Source organism: Nanorana parkeri, unplaced genomic scaffold (assembly GCF_000935625.1).
Source record: "Nanorana parkeri isolate BGI_ZX_2015 unplaced genomic scaffold, ASM93562v1 scaffold31, whole genome shotgun sequence".
In the NCBI taxonomy this organism is placed as follows: domain Eukaryota; kingdom Metazoa; phylum Chordata; class Amphibia; order Anura; family Dicroglossidae; genus Nanorana; species Nanorana parkeri.
Window position 1 is genome coordinate 309,313 of NW_017306299.1, and position 21,063 is coordinate 330,375.

General features: G+C 42.2%; 1 protein-coding gene across 1 annotated transcript in view; it reads right to left on the bottom strand.

Annotated features, from left to right (window-relative positions):
- Nucleotides 1-304: 304 nt before the first annotated feature.
- Nucleotides 305-21,063, bottom strand: part of LIN9 (lin-9 DREAM MuvB core complex component) — a 21,567-nt gene continuing 808 nt past the window's right edge. Inside the window, exons 2-15 of the mRNA XM_018568041.1 lie at nt 19,889-19,980; nt 18,041-18,132; nt 17,143-17,247; nt 14,955-15,088; nt 13,501-13,626; nt 12,012-12,169; nt 8,862-8,995; nt 6,954-7,073; nt 5,287-5,388; nt 5,058-5,138; nt 3,223-3,348; nt 1,862-2,041; nt 1,686-1,783; nt 305-708 (exon numbers count right to left, since the gene is read on the bottom strand). Coding sequence (XP_018423543.1) covers nt 603-708; nt 1,686-1,783; nt 1,862-2,041; nt 3,223-3,348; nt 5,058-5,138; nt 5,287-5,388; nt 6,954-7,073; nt 8,862-8,995; nt 12,012-12,169; nt 13,501-13,626; nt 14,955-15,088; nt 17,143-17,247; nt 18,041-18,132; nt 19,889-19,980 — 1,654 coding nt within the window. The 3' untranslated portion in view covers nt 305-602. The remainder of the gene's footprint in view (nt 709-1,685; nt 1,784-1,861; nt 2,042-3,222; nt 3,349-5,057; nt 5,139-5,286; nt 5,389-6,953; nt 7,074-8,861; nt 8,996-12,011; nt 12,170-13,500; nt 13,627-14,954; nt 15,089-17,142; nt 17,248-18,040; nt 18,133-19,888; nt 19,981-21,063) is intronic.

Here is a 21,063-nt window from a genome sequence, read left to right on the forward strand (position 1 = left end):
AAAATAAACTGTAAGACTTTGGACATCTTGATAAGCCTGGAATATATTTAACGGATTTAAACTAAAACGTTTAGTTGGGCTTTCAGTAACTGCTAGCAACCAATCAGAATGACCGCTCTTTGCATTAAAATATTAAACGCAGCTGGTAAATGAGTCTGTACACAGTATGGCCGTCTCCTCTGCTTAAGCGAACAGCTCTATTTTAAAAACTTGATTTCCATGAGAGCGGATGGGCATTGGCTTGGTTGTTGGATTCACCTAAACACTTGCAGCTCATTGGATGAGCGCCTACCATCACCATTTCATGTAGTGAAAGCAAATAATGCAGCCGATGACTAACGACATCACCACGAGGCACGCAGGACAGTGAGGAGGGATGACGAGGAACAAATGGACAATGGAGAAAGGAAACAACGGAGGGTGCTCTTTCCACAATATCTGTAGACTAGGTGGGAAGCAGACTGAAAACTCAGTTCCAGCTATTCTTTGCCGTGTGTATCCATAGGACAAAGTAAATAAAATATGTCAAGTTTGTAATGCTGGTTCATTTTGTAATACAAAGAAGAGTCCGTGTTTCTTCTATAGACAAGTGCGCCAGAATGTCAGTCCCTGTTGGTGTTATTGGCTGAAAAGGCGTGGAGGTTTCCCATTTGACTCAGGCCGCTCTGGATGTGTGCTACGTGGATCTCCACATTATTCTGAAAACAGCTGAAAGAAAACACAAAGATGGGTGCAATCACATTCTAGGGTCATCAGGGTTTTAGTAACAAAGTGCTAATGTAGACTGTCAAGCATGGCGGACTCCCAGTCATGGTCATAATGGAACGCTCATTGGACAAGTGATTGGCAAAGGCAAGGCATTACTGGAACAATAACATCTAAATCAGATGGGGTACATAAGGTTTTCAGTCTAACAAATGTAACATGCGCCTTGTGGTGTCTGCTCTTAGGCAGCGCTTTTAGTTTTAAACATGGGTCACAACCCATTGTTTCTTTCTAGCCCATGAGGCAACTGCAAAAATTACCACAGCTAGCAGAATGTGTACCATAGGTGTTGCTTAAAACGAACCTTTGCCCATTCAGGACAACACAACAGGTTTGATTCAATCCTCCAGCCCCCAGCAGTATACACTTTCTGCTCCTTTCACTCAATTCCTCTGAGTGTGGAGGAGCATATTACAGTGCTGGGCCAATCAGCGCTGTCACAAAAGTAGTCCATAGCCCAGAAGTTCCTAACTCTGAAATTACACAGGGCTATTTTTTTGCTACCAGCTACTGAACAGGCCAAGTGGAGAGTGAAAGGGGAATATATGCTACCGGGAGGTCTATGTTAAAGTAAACATGCACAGATTACACTGTCATCACCAAAGGGAGTCCTAAAAACAAAGTTTCCTGCAAGAGAAAAGGTATTATACCCCCTTGCAGTGGAGAGAAGTCAAAGCATCAGCATTTTGTCAACATTCTGATGCTTTGACTAATCTCTGCAGCCGAACGGACGGGACGGGACAACCGGGAAGGGACGGGACGGGACAACCGGGAAGGGACGGGACAACCGGGAAGGGACGGGACAACCGGGAAGAGACGGGACAAAAAATAAATTTGGTATTACACATTCAGTACATAATAGAAATAAATGTAAATCTGACACAAAGCAAAAAAATATGAGAGCACAAGACACCTCATACCTGATATTTGAGGGGTTTATTGAACTCTTTATATCGTTGATGGAATCTGTTAAAGATTTGAATTCAAAAGAATTCAGGTCCCCTCCTTCCGCCAGACACTGTAAAAGAAACAATACAGTCTCACAAATGTTTCTCTTTAAAAGCCTGGAAGTGGTGGAGTGATGTAGATGTCTTACTTTTATCTGTAGGAGGATAGCGGTAAGACGGGATATGAGGTCTGTCAGGCTCTCGTTCTGTACACACGGCTGGCCATTTGAGGTGTTTGCTTGGCGAACCATCTCCTGGGCTTCTTCCTCACAGCGCCGCCTCATATCTGTTGGCTGGTTTGCAGGTTGAAGTCCCTGATCTGGAGCAAGCTGTGGAAGTTTAAGAAGTTTTATCAAATATGATCAAAGAATGTATATGGTAAAAACTCTCCCTGTCTTAGAGGTACCAGATATAAAAAATATGAAAATCTGCCAATGCATGGAGAGCCATCCTGTCCTCCAATGGCAGCACTGATATATGACAAGTCCCACTGACATGTTGCAAAGGTTCTTCTCTATTGCATCAGTGGCAACAGATCATTAGAATTAAACACTGTTCTGCTACTCTTAATGAAATGGAACCTGTGCTTGACCCTTGTCAATGTGAAATGGAACCTGTGCTTGATCCTTATGGTGATTTAAGCAATGCGCGGTGTGCGACACATATCCTGATGGCAGAAAGTGTTGTTCCAATCACAATTCACTGCATCCCACCAACAGTCCAGACTTGATGCCCTGCACCTTCCATCTTTTTTTTTTATTTGGGAAAAAACCTTCATAGAGTGGAGTTCCAAATTGACAATGCGGTCAGGAAAACGTTGTGGAAACAGCGTGAGGAGTCTCAGCGTAAAGCGGTACCAACCTTCCTATGCTTTACAGCCAAGGAAGGTGCCATCTTAGCCTCTATATGGATTGCAGTTGCCATGGTGCTGCACATGTGATCAGCCATGACACCAGCCATTTGAAGGTTTGGAAGGTAGGTTGAACCTTGACAGTTGGCACACCTTGAAAGTAACTTTTGGGACACAGTTACATTGGCAAGTCAAGTTCCGCTTTAAGTTGGAGGACTGAAATGGTTAGATTTGGTCTTCATTTGCTTCTGGAGCCTACCATGTTGGCCTCACAAAACTTGTTTATTGTTGGCAAGAAAAATAAGCCATTTTTTTTGTGGATCATTTAGAAAAGTATATATAGCTAAAGAGCATATTCTTAGATTTCTGTTTACATTCTTCCCATCCAGTCAACAGTAATAGACATGGAGCAATTGCTTTTCATTCAAATAATGATCTCTGTCTCAGACAGCCAGAGCCTATGAACGCCACATCTCAAGCACCATCACAACTATTTTTGCCTAAAGAGGTCTAGTCTGGTGAAGCTTCTGTTGCCTAAGCTGATTTCAAGGTGGTTAAGCCCTATGAAATTATAGTTCAGATTAGCTGCAGGGTCTATTTATTCCCATTCATATCAACATTCCATACTCATTAATAACGTCTTTTACACTATTTCCTTACCTCATAGCAGTACTGCTGAACCTTATGAAGAACCTTATTAAGATCCTTATTAAGCTGTTCCAGTTCCAGAACAAGGGTTGCATATCTCCTCTGAAAGTCGATACCAATAGGAGCAGAATATGATTTCTGCCAAGAGAAATACAATTAGAAAAAGTATATTGCATACAGTCAGAGGTTTCATAATGTTAAATGCATCTAGTAATATATTTCATGTAGTTTTGGGAAATTTTTTGTGATGGAGAGAAAGAAAATGAATCCTATAGATGGGTTATGTGTATGTCAGTATTTTACGATTCCAGCACATTATTGCAGATCCTAGTCTGCTGCTGTTCTGTGGATTTTTAAGTGGGCTATTCTAGTGCACTTGCTGAAATCCTTTAAAAATCAATGCCAACTTGGAGGTTTGGCCTTTACTATAATCACATGGTCAAGAGCAGCTTGACTGACTTCGCAAACATGAATTGGAGGGAGGGGCAGGGATAATGAGGACTATGGTGGATCCAGAGTGGGTTTTTCTAAGTAGCTATAGCATTCAGACTGAAGAAAGTGACAATTATGTCAATTGCCAACAAAAATAGGGTTTTTTCACTCATTCTGGAATATCCTTTTTTAGGACTCAATTCAGGGACACAGGAAGTTTTTTTTTCCTTCAGATTACACTGCTGCCTACAGGATTAGAAACTGGGGAAAAAAAATGTAGGCCAGCCAAGGATAATTCATCCTATTAGCATCAAGCCTCAATTTTGTAGCAAAGTAGTCCTGAGAGCATGATCATAAAACACAGAGAGGTGGGACTTGTATCCCACAACCAGAAAATGGAGGGAAATTCTTTTCTTTTGGTAAACTGAACCCGGAAAAACTGTGGCTGGACAGAGGGACGGAAGAACAATGTCCTGCTTGAGGTGAATGGCAGAAACTACATCAGGCAACAAGTCCGGAGCCTTAACACCACCTTTCCCTTATGCAAAACTACAGGGGCTACTAGTTCAGACACTTGCCTGACAAGTGTGATGGTTACAAAAACCCCACCTTGTGGGTGAGAGGAGAGATAATTTGTCTCTAATGGATACACCAATACAAAAACTGATATAGAAAAATCAATACTGAGCATTTGATATAGGAATCAATACTGAGCATTATGCTCCCTCACGGCACTGACCGGCAGTGCCGTGAGGGAGCTGGCTTCCCAGCCAATCAGGAAGCAGGGCGGCGGGTCATGGTTGGCTAGGAAGCCAGCTCCACGCTGCCTAGCGACATACTGCGATGTAGCCTGGCTTCCGGACCAATCAGGAAGCCGGGCGGCTGGTCGTAGGTACACTGTAATTAGCCTGGAGCCATTAGCAGAAAGTGGCCTGGGGGTACCCAGTACAGCAGGACTGCCCTACCTGTTCCTACAGTCAAACATGAAGTGACTGCTAGACTTTTCCCAGCAGTGCTGATGAAGGCGTCCATCCTCTTAGGACACTAGCAAAAACGGAAGCATGCTCATAGTGGGAGGGGTTATTCAACACTGACATACAGTTGTTTGCCAGTGTCTAAACCCCCATTCAATCCTCAAAGGTTTAAGATGTCCCGTGTCCCTAAATGACCCACTACTACTAACACTACTAACCTAAAATAAGAGTCAGAGAGCTGAGAGAATGACTTGAATGAAGCCATTGTTTGTGCTGTGATCTTAGGATGAATAGCTCCACAATGTGTGCCCCTGCAGAGGTCACTGAATACTTGTTCTAAAGCTCATTTACTCCGTGTTAATACTGGAATGCTCACAGCCTGATCTCAGATTCACTTTAAGAGACATTTGAAACTTAACATGTAAAATAAAGGAGACTTACTAGTTTTTCCGCTTCTGTGTTCATGTCTTTTAGTTGTCTGATGTGTTCTTTCTTGATCATAAGGATCTTCGATAACCTTGTCTAAAACAAGAAAAAATACTTTAAACAGATTTACAAAAAAATAAAATATTTTATCATGCTAAAATTAACATTACAAAATATAAATGGGGGAAGAAAATGCTACGAGGGTTATTTAGCAGATAATGCAAAATGACGGCAATCTACTTACCACCTGAACAAGGAATTCCACTGGAAAACCCCCTATTGTGTTATTGTCCGTGCTGGATGATTTACTTTTCCAGGGAGATTGTGCCAGCAGGGCATCACCTTCCTAAAATTTGGTATAAACCATCACAAAACAAGGAAAAACAGTCAAATGGTAAATTCGAACAGTTAAATACACATTGGAAGCACATAGATAGGGACTGTTAGCTCCCAAAACATTTTCAGAATGTATATACACCTGTGACCCTTCATCGCTGCTATGCAATATTGCTGCTCTGCTGCGTAAGAGGGTGGCACCACTACTGACAGCCTGCAGTTCTATGGATACTGTACCACTGCCTCATCTCCTGGAAGGACTGCTAATGACCGATAAAGCCCACCCTGTTCTACTCTTCCTGTAAAGCCCAGCTACGTACCTTCCCATTGACATTGCATCTGACAAAAGAAAAAATAGGAGTACATTAAAAATGGTCACTTGTTGTTTGTTAGAAGTACTCCAGTCATTAACTTATGTTTTATTGTAAATCGAGCAGGTTTTTAAAGCTGAACACACAGATGAAATACATTTATGGGAGTCATTCCCCTTGCCAAAGGATTTGTATTTTTGTCCATCCAGTTCACAGATTTACACCACTATGCCACACAGCACAGCTTTGTCTGGCAATGCAGGAAGCCCGATTTGTCTCTGCTGCAGTTCAGTAACACATATAAGTTTAGTGCCTCCCCATTCAGTGACTGGACAGTAAAAAGAGGCGCTCATCTCCCCGTCACTCTGCTCTCTCCTCATAATAGAATACTCTTTGAACTGCAGCACAACTGATTGGCTTCCATTGCTGTGCTTCTTACATAGTTAGTCGGGTTGAGAAAAAAAAAGTTCATCCACGAGTTTCTCTCTCCCAGTCTAAGGGTTTCTCTACAGAAAATGCAGAAGGAAGATCCCAGGTCGGACTCGGGTACACAGCTTGTATTCATGAATTTAAATAGAATTGCATACATTTGTGTTCTTCAGATCTGCCTTGACTTAAGAGAACTATGGGATAAAAAGGTTACCCCATAGTTCTCTTAAGGGTCACGGGAGGATATATACTAACCTCCTCCTGTGAGCCAAAGCTCAGTATATAGCAAGCTATAGCTCGCTATAAACTGAGAGTGCCGCAGCCGGGATGGATCCCGGCATTAATGTCGAGATCCATCCAGCTGGCTGATTGACAGCTGTGCCCGCCCGCCCCTACCGTTCCTCCAGTCAGCGCTGGAGGATCGGAGCAGGGAGGGGGGGGGGGAGAATCCCTGCGGGGAGCTGTGACTGACAGTCACGGCTCTCTGCAGGGAGATGAGCGAGAAGTGAGCGAGCGACGGTATGCGTTTGCTCACTTCCCGATCTATAGAGCCGACGTGTGACAGTTTCATTGTCACACGTCACCTCTAACTATGAGGATGAGTGACAATCACTCAACTCATAGTTCTCTTTTAAGCTTAAATGCTGTCATTATCTCCAGAGATAGATGTCCTATTCAAGTGACAGCCGGGCAAAAAAAAAAAATCAATAAAAAACCGACAGGTGGAAAGGGTATTAACCCTTTCCACCTGTTCCCAAAACACCTTTGGGTTGGCATTCCACATTAATTGTGCCCAATGTAAAAGGTTTCTACATAATAAAAAAGCACTACTTACCATAATGGGTGATTGGGCAGGGGGAGGGTATTGTAACCGTGGAGGAGTCATGAACATACGGGAAGGCCGCTGTTTTTGTCCAAAGGAAGCGATGGGCATTGTTTCATGTGGCTCATTGCTCTGCAAGAAGAGCACAAGTTACAAACTTTTAAATGAAAATGCTTTAAAATTGGAATCCAGCTCATGTCTGGCTAACTACAGGCTGAACAATGCCATTAACATCTCCAAACACTAATTTAAGGCCGGATAAAAAGGATTGATACACGAGTCAATACAAGTGGTGCTCCAGCACCTGTAACTGGTTTGATTCATATTCTGTATATTCCAGACTGCTGATAAAACAGCTGATAATCTGATTCAACAGATGCATGCTTCATATTTACAATGACCGATGACTACAATAAAGCTTTTGGTTCACTCCTGTGCTAGGAGAGCATTTCTCATTTGGTTCAACAATAATGTACCCCACTATTACCCACAGATTGATCAGCAAGTGCATGGGGTGAAGCATAACCTTGTCAGATCAAATTGGCACCTGGCATGATGGAAAATTCTGTTCTGAAACCACTCCATCTGCTATTCACATGTGGTCATCTTCCCACCTCTCCCATTACCCTCTAGGTCCAGATATTTGGCAGCTTCCCGCTACTTACAGAACATGCAGCTCTGGAAGACTAGTGTTCATGTGGGGCCGCCCCATTCCAAACACATTCAAGAGATCGAGGTTGGCAATAAACCATAATGCTTGTGGACAATGCAAGAGACTGTTTGGCACAGAAGCGACTGCTCGATAACTGTCTTTTACCCCAGCTGTTTGATATCTCAGGGATCTCTATACCTGTAGAGCCGAGGACTCCCAAAATATAGACACAGGCAGCTTATTGGAAAAGGTCTAAATGATCCTCCTCTGCAGATATGAATATGTAATGAGGCCAACAGGACAGGGGACCAGCCCCCCTCATATGAAAAGCAGTGTAATGGAATGCTTTTATGACCTACCCAACTAGAGTTTCATACAGGAGGTCTTTCCCATATAAAATAAAAAAAACATGCGCTTTGCCTATGCCGGGCAAAGCTACAAGTTTGCTTTAATGCTCCCCTCACTAAGTGCTCATACCTTTGCATTGCCCCCCAAACGCTCTATTCGGTCGCCAAGAGCACCTGGTACTTCTAAAAGAGCCTCTCCCCTTTTTCTCATGCGACAGCACAGGTGCTTGGGGACTGGTCCAGTGTTGTCACATGGGGGGTCAGGAAACAGTCCTTAATCCTGTGTTTGCTCCAACTAAAATGACTCCACTTACACATGGCTTCCTTTCCTTGTGCCCAAGGGCTGAAAGTCATGGTAGAAGAGCAAAAAGGACAGAACATATATTGCTGCTGGGGCTTGGACATTAAAGCAAACGTGTTGCTTTCTCCATAGCCAAAGCACAAGTCTGTTTTAAAACTGAAAATGTTTTTGTTGACAATGCTCCTGGCATTATAAAAGAACACGAAAGTCATCACACAGCTGGCGTCCAATCTTTTAGCTTACAATGATCAGATAGGAAAGTCATTTAATAAACAGTCCAGTGTGTGTGACGCAAACTGTATGGTGATCACTTGGGTTAGGACGTCATTTACACTTCAATCTTCCCTAAATGAAGACCATTGCTGCCAGCCGACAAGGCCAGGATTGTAAACAGTGAGCAGATGAGAGTGCTTTACTATTACTTTTTGGAAAGTCTCTCTGATGGTTAATTGCAGTCTATGTAAAAGGTGATGACACTTTAAAGTCATTTAGGTTCAAGGACATGGATGACCTTGGGCAGATCTCATCTACCAGATTTGATTTTAGAAGGATAATTTTTTTTGAGGATCCCTGCAAGGCGAGTTGTTAATGACAAGACTGTGTGCACAAAGCAAACTTACCAGGACTTCATAGTCTGGGATCGTGTGGGTGCCAAGTCCATTTCTATCAAATGTGACCCTGTAAGTGGAATTCTGGGTGTCTACAGCATCGATCTGACCAGTGAACAGGCCATCGTGTATACCTCGTAACCGAGCTGAGGAGAGATGGAGAAAGGTTAAACTATTGGTGGGCTGGACAAAGCAGACTTGCTGAGAAGAGGAAATAGAATATGGAATGTTTAATGGAAAAGTACCCTTCTGAGAAAGCACAAATACCCCTCTTCCACTTTCAGGAAAGTCTGCTAAACACCATACATTATTAAAGCCCCATTCTAGACTAGGCCCCTCACCAAACTGCACCCCTACCACAGGGCATTTTTTTCAGATGTCCTAAAGTGACACTAAACTCCGGAGTTAAAGCCTAAAAATACGCTCAAGTACCTTAATTATTAACACAAATGTCTCATTTGTGCATCACTCAGCTGTAGGTCCTCAAATCATCTCTGAATAGGTGCTGATAAGGTCTTTCCTTCTAGAGGGTGGCAACTTTTGTTCCTCATGGTCCCTGTGTGTGTTGTACAGTAGTCACCGCTCCAAACTTGCTCCTGTGATGGACTACAATCTGATTTTCAGTTTACTAATTTGTATTGAGATTAGCCTCCAGTTTGGGATGGTCCCCTGCTGATGCAGAGAATGGCGCTCTCTGCTTCAAAACACTATGAATGAAGTGACATCTCCTTAGGGGGGAGGGCCATGACCCTCATTAATTCATAGTATGTCCTCTAAGTTGAATGACAATGTGGGGGAATCAAAAGGTGAATATTGCAGCCTAATCTACCTTTTTTTTAAAGGGATTTCAAAGCTAAGCTGAGGAAATACCTATTTGTTTTAAGCTGCAGGGTTTTCTCACCAAGTGAGTTGTCACAGACTGGGGCACAGAAGCAGTTGTGCCATGGCTCCGGTAATGAGTCATCTAAAAGGTCTGAAAAGCACCAAAAAACAGAGCGCAGTCCCCGAAGATGACTTACCCAGTTTAACTTCCAACCATAGGCTCACTCACAAAGGGAGTCTACATGGACTTGGACGCACCAGAGGCCGTATCACTGCTCTGGACCTTGAAGGGGCTCTTTGGCTAACAGTACACTAAGGTTTGGAAAGGGCCACCAGCAGAGCCCAGTGCCTGAGGGTGTCACTTGCCAAGCAAGTCCTGCAATCCTTAGTTCAGCAGGGTCCAGGTACATTTTTAAAGCTACTGCCGAGGATATGCCGATCCAGGTAGCTTATAGACCAGCTCAAGCATATTTGAGGTCTTGACTGAAGTTACTAAGGAAAAAATATCCATTATGTAAAAAATCTTGATCAAAGCGAAAAAAAGTTGTAGAAAAAAATAAATTTGGGATTTCCACAACAGACCTGAGGTATCCAACCTCCTGGGACACTAGCAAAAAAAAACGATGCATGACATTTGGAGGCTAGGTTATACGGAGGCTGGCTTAACATTTATTTTGTTTTTGCTAGTGTCCAAACCTCCTGTATGAAGCACCATAACCCACATGTCAGATTTTTCTACAATTCTGTGCCCCTCTATTTTGTTCTTTAATTGAGAAAAAAAAAAAAAATTCTCACGGTGATCTGTGTACATTGCAAGGATTTTAAAAAAAAAACAAAAAAAAAACTATATATATTTTCTATGTTTCAATGTGTCCTTTCCAAACTGATCCCTGAATGGGAGGGCCGGGTTCGATATAATCAGCTGGTGGACTTCCTGTGTTGTAATGAGGAACGGTGCAGTGCCTGCATCCCTTTAGTAGTAATTACCCGTTACGGGATATATCACCAAAGTCAAATTCCTATTGCAAGGGATGTTTAACATTTTACATCTTAGTGCAGACTTGTGGGAAAATCAGACAGCCAATCGCAGACGCAGGGATTGATATGTCCGGGGGAGTTCTGTACACCAACAGTGTGCATTGTGTACACGGTCGGTCGCCAGGTCACCATATTGCATTTGATTATTTTGAAACATTCAGCACATTACAGCGGCTACAGATTTAAATGGAAGGGTCATTTTTAATTACATTAGAAAGCGGCTTGTGCAACAATTTTAAATGTCAATCAGCCTCAGTGTTCCAAAGAGCCTAAACTTTTTTGCGTGAAGATGTGTCATGCCAGGAAAATTATGATCAGTCTACTCATTCCAGGTCTTCACTGCAGCACACAATACTCTCTATGGCCTGGCATTGTAACATCGTTCTCATCAGTGAAATGTCTATTGCAGTATTTCCATAGCTTTGCTCAGTAGTGTACCCCCAACACAACCATCACATTGTCTGATTGCAAACTTTATTATTAAAACATATGTACAAGTCCCACCTATCTACACTGCCAATAATTAGGACCCTGTCCTACTACAAAATGTAGACTGGGACACATGGTCCATGAGGTATCTGCTCATCAGTAATAGAGTATTATTAGACAAATAGGTTATGCACATAAATTCTGAGACCTGCAGAGTCAATGTGCAGCAAGGGCAAGTATAACCAGTGATACGTGTGCTACAATTTGGTAAACACTGGAGCATGTGGCTGCCAGGAGTCCAACTTAGCTCAAGATAAATATCTCCCAGCATTCTTAGTTGTAAAATAGCTTGGGGCAGGGTGGTGCGTGATGAGAGTGCCATTCATTGCCCTATCTCACAATAAACCTGCAAGCGGTTCAATGTTCAATCTACCCAAGCATGAGAGTAAACGTCACAGACCATAATCCTTAGCATTGTAGCGTACTAGAACAGGGGAAGCCAAACTCCGGCCCTCCAGCTGTGGTGAAACTACAAATCCCATGATGCATCTCTACGGGAGTCATGTCTGTGGATGTGAGAATCTTGCAATGCCTCATGGGATTTGTAGTTCCACCACAGCTGGAGGGCCGGAGTTTGGCTGCCCCTGCACTAAAAGTACCACTACCATTTTTTGACAATTTGGCACCAGATCAGTGGATGCAAATGCTAAGGTGGATTTGACATAGGGAAATGCTACCACTTTTAGATACAACCTGCGCAAATTACAAATCAAATAGCATACCAGGAGATAGAACACCTATAAAACAAAACCACAAGCTCCGCCCCTCACCAGAAAGTGCAGGAGTCCCCTGTACACATTTGAACACACTTACCTGTAACTTTAGTTCCGATGACCAGGGAAAGGGGGATTTCATCTGGCAGATCCTTGAACTGAGAGACATCTGCCACCTTCCTCTGCTGTAAGAGTCGGATTTTCTGTCGTTTCTGTTCCAGAGCCGATCGCTCTTCTTCAAAGAACGCCGCAGAACATCTACAAAGTCAACAACAATATAAACTTAATGCACTGGGAGTTCCTGACTGCAAAACGGTCTACAGACTGGCAGATATTTTATGGATTAGGGAAAAGATTCGCTTACGGGCATTCCTGAAAACATTCAATAGTAAGAGGTCCATATCATACCGGGTAGAATTGTACCATTTTAAAAACCATTTCTTTCCAGCAATTTATAATGGAACACACAATTTCCAGCTAGCTAAAGAAGTTCTGCAACCAGTGTTCAACATATGCATCTTTTCACTATGTTTAACCATTGCCCATGTGTATTGTTGCCGAGAGAAACGGATAGTTTAGGGTGAATTTTATTTGAATGTTTAAAAAAAAAACTATTTATATGTTTAACATGCACACTTTAAATACAGAGCACAGTGCTTTGATTGAGGAATCCCTGCTGTGTCTTTCATATTCTGACAGTGGCTGCTGTCAGAATACCTGAGCAGAGCCAGCAGCTCATTGGGGGAGCCGGCAAAAGGCAGGAGGGATGCCGGCCAAAAGAGTGCCGACAGGGACACCCCACTGTGTGGAATATCAGCCAGTTCCTCATGAACCGGATGACATTTGCACAGTGTATGGCCACCTTAAGACTACTATAGTGAGATCACCCTGACTGTATCACCATTCTATGCAAGGCCTTAACAAAAGATGACACACCTTAAGCATGACTCCCCAGACGTGTATTATACATTAAAGAGGATCGTGAAAGCACATTATCTTTTTTTTTTTTTTAGAAAAAAAAAGGAAGTTCTAATTTACATTTATTTTGGATTATTTTGCTGGAAAGTAATTTGTGTGATTGCTGTTCCAATATTTGGTGACTTCATTTCACTTACAGATCTGTAGACTTTCTCCCATAGCTACCTGCCCCACAGAGAATAACAGTGAAGCACAACCACTGTGGAGTACCACGAAACAGAAAGCAGAGCTTCCATATGTAAGGAGCCCATGTATGTAAGGAGCAAATATGGCTGCCCCATGTACACAAACAATTACCATTTTCAGTAATACACAACATAATTAGATTAAGCTGGTCACATTCACATGAAAGTGGTAAAAAAAAATGAGCGGAGCCTTTAGGGTGAATGCAATGTACTATAGATTCCCTCTAATAGCAGACTGGGCAAATATGTGAGCTGCCATATACATGCAGGCTCTGGTAATGACATCCTCTGGTTTTACAGCTCTTCAGTCACTGACGTGGAACAAGAATGGAGTCAGTAAAGACAGAAATGTCTGCACTTCCATCCTCCATGCTTTGTTCCGAGTGACTCAAGCAGGCTTTTCTACACTTCGGGACCTCGGTTTACCTTCGTGGCTTCCCCATAAGCCGTCTGATTTTGCCCCATTCCACTCTGGTTAGTTTCCTTGTCTTGAGATTTGGAAAAGACTCTTTCAGGCAAACACAGAAATCATTATCACCTTCAAAGAGAGGCCTGCAAACAACATGGAGAGAAGATATCAATCAACTGAAGTCATACTTCGGCAGACAGGCCTTTCAAAAGCAGACTGATGATTACAGAACTCCATAAAAAATAAAGCAGCTTTATCTGCATTAACCGCCTTCAATCAAGAGCTGTCCCTCGCAGCCACATTCAGTCTTTCAAGGTGAATAAAAGCCAACATAATTCTATTCACTTCCTCAGAGCCCAGGGTGTCAGACTTGCTCCCAGCCTGTGAATGGACAAGTGAAGCAAAAGCAGAACAGTGACAAGTTTTTCTCGGTCATTCTGCTTCTCCACCTATCAGCATTTTCCATGTCAGTATATGAACTGATTGGCTCATGAGCTGCTTCTTCCTACCCCAGCTCTGCTATACAGGGACTGTAAGAGGTAGATAAATCAAATTGAGGTACTTACACGGTACAATGTAATGTGTCGATTACAAAGTTGTATTAATTTTTATCTTTTATATCTACCTAGAGTTTAGCCATAAAGGCCCACTACGACGAAATATAGTGTAGTCTGGGAACTTATGGGGTTAATGCACGTAGCGATAACATTCAGTGCAAAAATTCCTCTTCATTTTTTTCATTGAGGGACACAGCGCTGAAGAATTCTGAGACATAGGGACATTAAAAAGCCGTCCCAACAGAGGGGCTGGGGCACTAGCTCAAAAAAAAAACAAAAAAAAACTGTCGATGTACATGTACACAGTCCCTGAAAAAACTTTTCTGCCAACATTAGCATCAGAAGAGGCTGAAACATCAACTTTATAAAACTTTGCAAAAAGTGTGAACAGCCATGCAATTTTGAGTAACAGAAGCTTGATTTGGAAACGTCTAAGAAGCCCGAATGACAAGCTGACGAATTTACTTAGAAATAGTGGATCCTGAAGCTGAACAAACTTTTCAAGGGGTTATGTCCTTGAAGCGGAAGGCTTTTACATTTTTTTTTGCCTAGTATCCATTCACGCCTGGAGGCAGCAGCATAACCCTATGCCTCACAATTCTTTAGAGTCGTGTCCCTCAACGGACGATTGAGAAATAAATGCTGCTTTATTACTACTGCCCTATTTAAACCCCTTCCCGACATTCATTTGTATTCAAACATTCTTTTACCAAGTGCCCTGTGATGGGAGTACCCTTATATACGTTTGATGATTGCAGCTGCAGGACCCCGTAGTGGAAAAAACGGGCTGAAGGATTTGATCAGTACTCACTAATAAAATTCTGTGCCATCAGATGAAATATAAAATTAGACATGGTTTATCACAGTGATATGCGTGCAGACTCAGAAGGCAAGTCAGTTGGTGGAATACTCACTTGTCAATATTGGAATAAAACCATTCGTATATACACCATTTATGTGCTTTGGGTAGTTTCAGTAGGTTTCGAAGCCTGTAGCCGATTTTCTGAGATGCTTTTTTCACCGGCGTAGTTGTGGTAGATGTAAACTTCTAGGTGGAAGCAAAAACATTTTAAGGCTCCATTTTGTAATAGAGGATGATAATATGATCTATAGTATAGCATGGTAATACGATATATAGTTAAGCCACTACCAAGCATTTGTCTTGCATGTCTGGCTCCTGGTTTTCAGTCCCACCGTGGACACTATCTGCATTGAGTATGGATTTTTACCCCATGTTTGCGTGTGAATGGATCGATGTACTCTCTAAACCACATCACAACATGATGATATTACATTAATATTGGAGGTAAATGTCTTGTTCTATGGAAAGCTTGAATGTTTTCTTGTTTTTGCCAATTTGACAATCAGGAGCTGAAGTACAAACACTGAAGGAAAGAAGAGTACCTGTATACCCACAACAGACAATGACATTCAAGTTCTCTATCGGAACTAAAAACTCACAGATTTAATAGTTTCCCAAAAGCAAGCTCAACTTGGAAAGAATCAAAAAGAATGTTATTAAAGCATTAAATGTTTTCTGCAATGTTATTTACATTCTACCTACTAGGTACTTGCGTGGGTTACCTCCGGGTACTCTGGTTCCCTCACACACTACAAAGACATGCTGGAAGGTTAGTTGGCTCCTGTCTAAATTGGCCCTGTATGTATGAATGTGAAATAGGGACCTTAGATTGTAAGCTCCTTGAGGGCAGGGACTGATGTGAATGTGTAAAATTGTCAGCACTATATAAATACCTGTAATAAATATGTAATATAAACTATATAAATATATGTGCAATGTATGATACATCCAAGGCATGTCTCTGGTGATAACTGTCAGTTGCCAGTGGGCCTATGGCAGCTGTTCAATTATATTTCAAACCTTTTAATGGCTGGTGTTATAGCAGCTCACATGTGCACAACATGGCAACTGCAGAACTAATTGAGTTAATTGAGGCTAAGATAGCACCATCCTCAGCAATAGAAGGGTAGGGGGTTTAGTTCCACATTAAAGGACTTGCATCGATGAGCAAACACAACTTGCTTTAAATTGCATTCAACTTACATATGAGATTAGCTGGAGACATTTCTGAGATCATTCACAGTTCATTGACTTGCAGTTGGCCTCATTCTGACCTGCTTTAGGCTGCTTTTGCATTCTCATTGACTTGTATTGGGAGAGCAGTTCTGATCCAAATAAAAATCAGTGTACACAGGGGCCAAAAGGGGTCACTTTTAAAAAGGGGTCTGTTAAGACCTCATACAACAACCCAGCATAATGAAAATGTTCTGCATTCAGTTAAGGGTTACTCATTTTCTTTAAAAGTTAAAAAACAATGACCCTTTCCCTTGGTTCTGTAAACAAAAAAGCAGAGAGGAACAAGCAATACCAGTTGTGGGTTTGTCAGGACTGTACCAAGAACATGGTGATCTTTGGTCAAAATGTAAGAGATATGAACCAGTCTTGTCAAGTGTCACAGCTGAGGTTGCCATCCAGCCCCGGACACCAACAATGAGAATCCTGAAAGTGGTGCTAGTCCCGGGACAGAGCTCACCACAGCAACATAATGCAAAGCGATGTGTCTACCCCGGAACTAGTAACACTTCCAGAGTTAGGCTGGGCACACACCTTACAACCATCTCAAGACTTTTGTCTTGCGATGGTTGTAAGGTAAATAAAAAAAACGTACGATCTGCCTATCTTGGACAGGCAGATCGTACTTGTGATTATCGCAAGCCGCACCCCCGAGGGGCGGGCTTCGATGACCGCAATGCCGAACGGGCAGTGTGCGCTTGTGCACACCGGCCCGTCCGGCTTTTATCTTACGACCATGCTACACACCCGCCGAACATCTCACGATGCTCGGCGGGTTTTCGAACATGTTCGTAAGTTAAAAGTCGTGCGACATTACAGTAGTAGAGGTTGCATGGCTTGCACACACCTTACGATAATCGTACGATCGCGGGATTTCCCGCGATTATCGTAAGGTGTGTGGGCACCTTTAGGCATGCCTTGGCTGAGACAGATAACTGCCTCTATGACAGGTTGCTGTTGAACAGTGAAAAAAGAAAAAAAAAGAAAAGCCTGTAGCTGAAACTGACCTGTGGCACAATGGCTGTTTTCTGGTTTCTTTTTGGTGATCTGGTGTTTATCTGGCGTTCCTCTTCCTCACAGATAAGCCGGCTTCGTTTGGAGCTCCTATGGGGCTGGGAAAAGAAGGACAATTAAAACCAAAAGTCCAGCTATTTTTTTGTTTTTAAAAAAACAACATATAATGAGAAAGGAGTGACATTACCATTATGCTGTATAGCATGCATATTGGGAGTCGGGAACAGGCGTGAGGAAAAACATGTTAGCTAAATGTTTGGGCACCTCGCTCGGAAAATAGTGATTTAATGTTTTCATGTTGCTGGCTTTCCTTGCAGGGAAAACATCACCTCCCACGTCGAGGTCTGTGTAAAGTAAAGGCAATGAATCTCTCCGGCTTAATTGTCACTAATTGGAGGCTAACGCCGAGTGCTGGGGGAACGCTTCACAACCAAAAAGATTTTAAAAAATTATTTTTGGTCTAAACAACACCCCCGGGGTTCCTCTTTAAAATCATTTCTGTTCTTAAAGTAACATTAAAGTCAAAAATATTTTTCCCTCCCCCCAATGTTAGTGTAAGCACTTACCTTAAATGATGTTTCTTTTTTTTTTTTAAACCTGAGAATCGTTAGAACTTCTGAATCTTGTCTCTTAGTAAATACGGCATTTCTGATATGAATGAAGCACTGTACCACGCACAACATGGTGCCTGGAAACAATCTACTGAGCTGCTACATCCTGCATTTTTCAGAGATATTGATCACACAATTCCAGTGCAACATACACAAAGGGAAAATGGACAGACTGCCAACTGCTGACCAACCAAACTTTTATACGTCTGTTCCAAAATCTCAGGAATAAAAAAAGTCAATCTGAGCCTGTGTGGAGACATTTATACCCCTAAATACTTACTACATCAACAGTAGGGCTGTTTCCTCCTTTCCAGGTGGGAGTTTTCTGTGGCGAGCTGTATTTTTCATTCCACGTGTGCGATAAACTTCCTTCTGCAAAAGAAAAAAAATTTATTTTTTTTACCTTCTCATGAAAAGAGCATGGTCAAGCTTTGACTCACAAGCATGTATTATAAGCTGCTAAACATCAATTGAAGTAAAGCTGAACACTGGACACAAAGTTATTTAAATGCATTCCTCAGACATCATAAATAAATCCACTTTCCGAGCATTGTAAAAACATAAATAAAACTGAAAGGGTTTTTTATATATATCGGTTAAATATAAAATTCCCGTTGATCCTGCCAGAAATCCTGTAAGCCAGTAATCCTGACTTCTCTGCCAATGCTCACTGTTAGGCTGGGCACACACCTTACAACCATCGCAAGACTTTTGTCCGGCTTTTATCTTACGAACATGCTACACACCCGCTGAAAATCGCACGATTCTCGGCGGGTTTTCTAACATGTTCCTAAGATAAAAGTCGTGCGACTTTACAGTAGCAGAGGTCGCACGGCTCCCACACACCTTACGATAATCGTACGATCCCGGGATTTCCCGTGACTATCGTACGATTATCGCAAGGTGTGTGGGCACCTTTACTGGCTGATGCTCCTACTTCTCTCTGTGGATTACTGACCACCCCTCGCTATGTTGTTATGAAGATGGGTAGAAGAGAGGACCTGCCAAAGGATGACAACGCAGTACATGGAGTGAGTGTTCCCTAGGAGGGGAAGTGTGTTACTGGCAGATTACCAAGAAAACCAATGCAGTCACCACATCTAAAGACGGAAACGCTGAAATATATTACATTGTGGGTTTAGATACACTTTAAAGTGAACTTAGTATCGCCTGTGAAAAACATTTTGAGTTGCTGTCCTACAGAAGAAAACTACTGCCGTTTTAACATGGCAGTTCACATGAAGCAATAGGCTACACTGAAAAATATGAGTCTATTATTTATGTACGGGTGACTTTACTTTCATAGTTGTAAACATTAGGGATGCACCAATACCACTTTTTCAAGCCCGAGCACCAATACTTTTCCTCCAGTACTCGCCGATACCAATTACCGATATTTTGTGTCATGCGACAGTTTTTCTAAAACAATACAGACTAATGATTTCAGGACAGCAGTGAAGTGTCAGGGCCTGGTCACAGCTGCAAACCCTGCGCCCCCGGGAGTTCTGCTACTGACTCCAGGCTATAGAAGACTACAAATCCAAGCAATACATTATAAAGCAATGCAGAATACCACCAGCTATAGAGGACTACACATCCCAGCAATACAACAATGCAGAATAATATGAAGCTATATACTCTGTGTTGCTCACCAGGGCTGTCCGGGCGAGTGTGGGTTCCGACAGGGTTCTGCCAGGTCTTCCCATGGCCGTGCAGGTGGCAGGAAGGAGATGTGCGGTTAAACCCACACTGTAAACAACCGCCACGAGGTCCACAGCAAGAGTGAGACCTTAGGGCAGCCACTTCCATTAAAAGATTTAAAGGGCCGGTATTGGCTTTAAGTATCAGTGCATTTTCATGAGTATGAATATTGGTATCAGTGCATCCCTAGGAAACATTATTTGGAACCTTTTCACAGAACAGTTCTTTTATATATTGGATATGGTGGCCTTTTAAAGCCCAAATGCAACCAAAACTCTTCTTTTGGATAGAATGGGAAAGTTTAGGTCCCCTGCCATCTTCTTATGTCCTCACTGGGGCAGCAGCCACCAAGTCAGAGAATGGGATCAAGACAGCAATAAAAAAAAATTAAAGAAAGTCTCCCACAGAAGAATAGTGAATGTCTTACCTTTTAGACTAACAAGGGCCTTCGCAGAAGAATCTGGGAGAGAAAAACAAAGTATATTTAGAACTGCTATTTTTTTTTTGCGAATGCATAAACTGTATACAGTTGTAAAAATGCATTCAAGTACCTTAACCCCTTCCCGACCGATGATGGTATTATTCCGTCACAATCATTCAGTTCATTAACGATCATTAACGACCAGTGACTGGATAATCCTGTCATGTGGTACAATGAGTGCTGTTGCTGGGTCCCTCAGGGTCTGATGTAGACCCTCACCAGCAAGTTAGGTGGTCAGAGCGAGAACTGATCGCTGTGATTGCAGAGGCATGACAGTCAGAGCCGGGAGCAACTCTCTGTGTTGCACGTTGATGCAAAGCATCTCTGAGGGGAATACAGTATTCTACTCAGAGATACTAAGTATCAAAGCCCTTGTAAATAATAAATTTAAAAAAACCCTCTTAGTGGCCCCTAGTTTAAAAAAAAAAATAAGTGTTAAAAATACAGTTTTTAAAAAGTCAAAAGTTTGTTTAAAAAATTCAATTAAAAAAAAACAAGATATAGTGGCAATGAGACTAGTAAAGATAGGAGACAAACATACCACATTCTACAACTGTTCCACACAAACTGTATTTTGTGACCTATAACTCCCAAAATAAACTGAACTCCCAAAATAAACTGAAATCCCAGACATACTATATACCCTATAAATCAGGACAAATTAAAGAATGAATTAAGGTAATTGAATGTATTTTTAAAGATGTAACTCCTGAGTTTAGTGTCTCTTTAAGGAAAGAATCCACTAGGTACAAAACTGCGGAGCAGCAAAAACTATTTTCAGTGTGACGTTCAGCGTGAACTGCTGACGTCAATAAAACGTGAGAGGATGATTACGGAGCTATGAGAGCGATCACCTCATGAAAAACGGCTGCTCTTCTATACCGCTGTTCTCCAAGGCATGAGGGACTGTACTGCTTGGGGCTCTGCTTTATCATACACAGTAGAACTCAGGCGTTATAGGCTTGGTTGCAGAATATGCTCACTTTAGCCTTAGCTACCAACGGCACTAAATAGGTCATGCCGATTTAATTCAGAGCCTGCGTCTGCTTTCATAAGCCATTTTGGAGAGAATTCCAAAATGGCTTATAAGAGAATTAGGAGTTCGGGTCGGAATGGAGGAG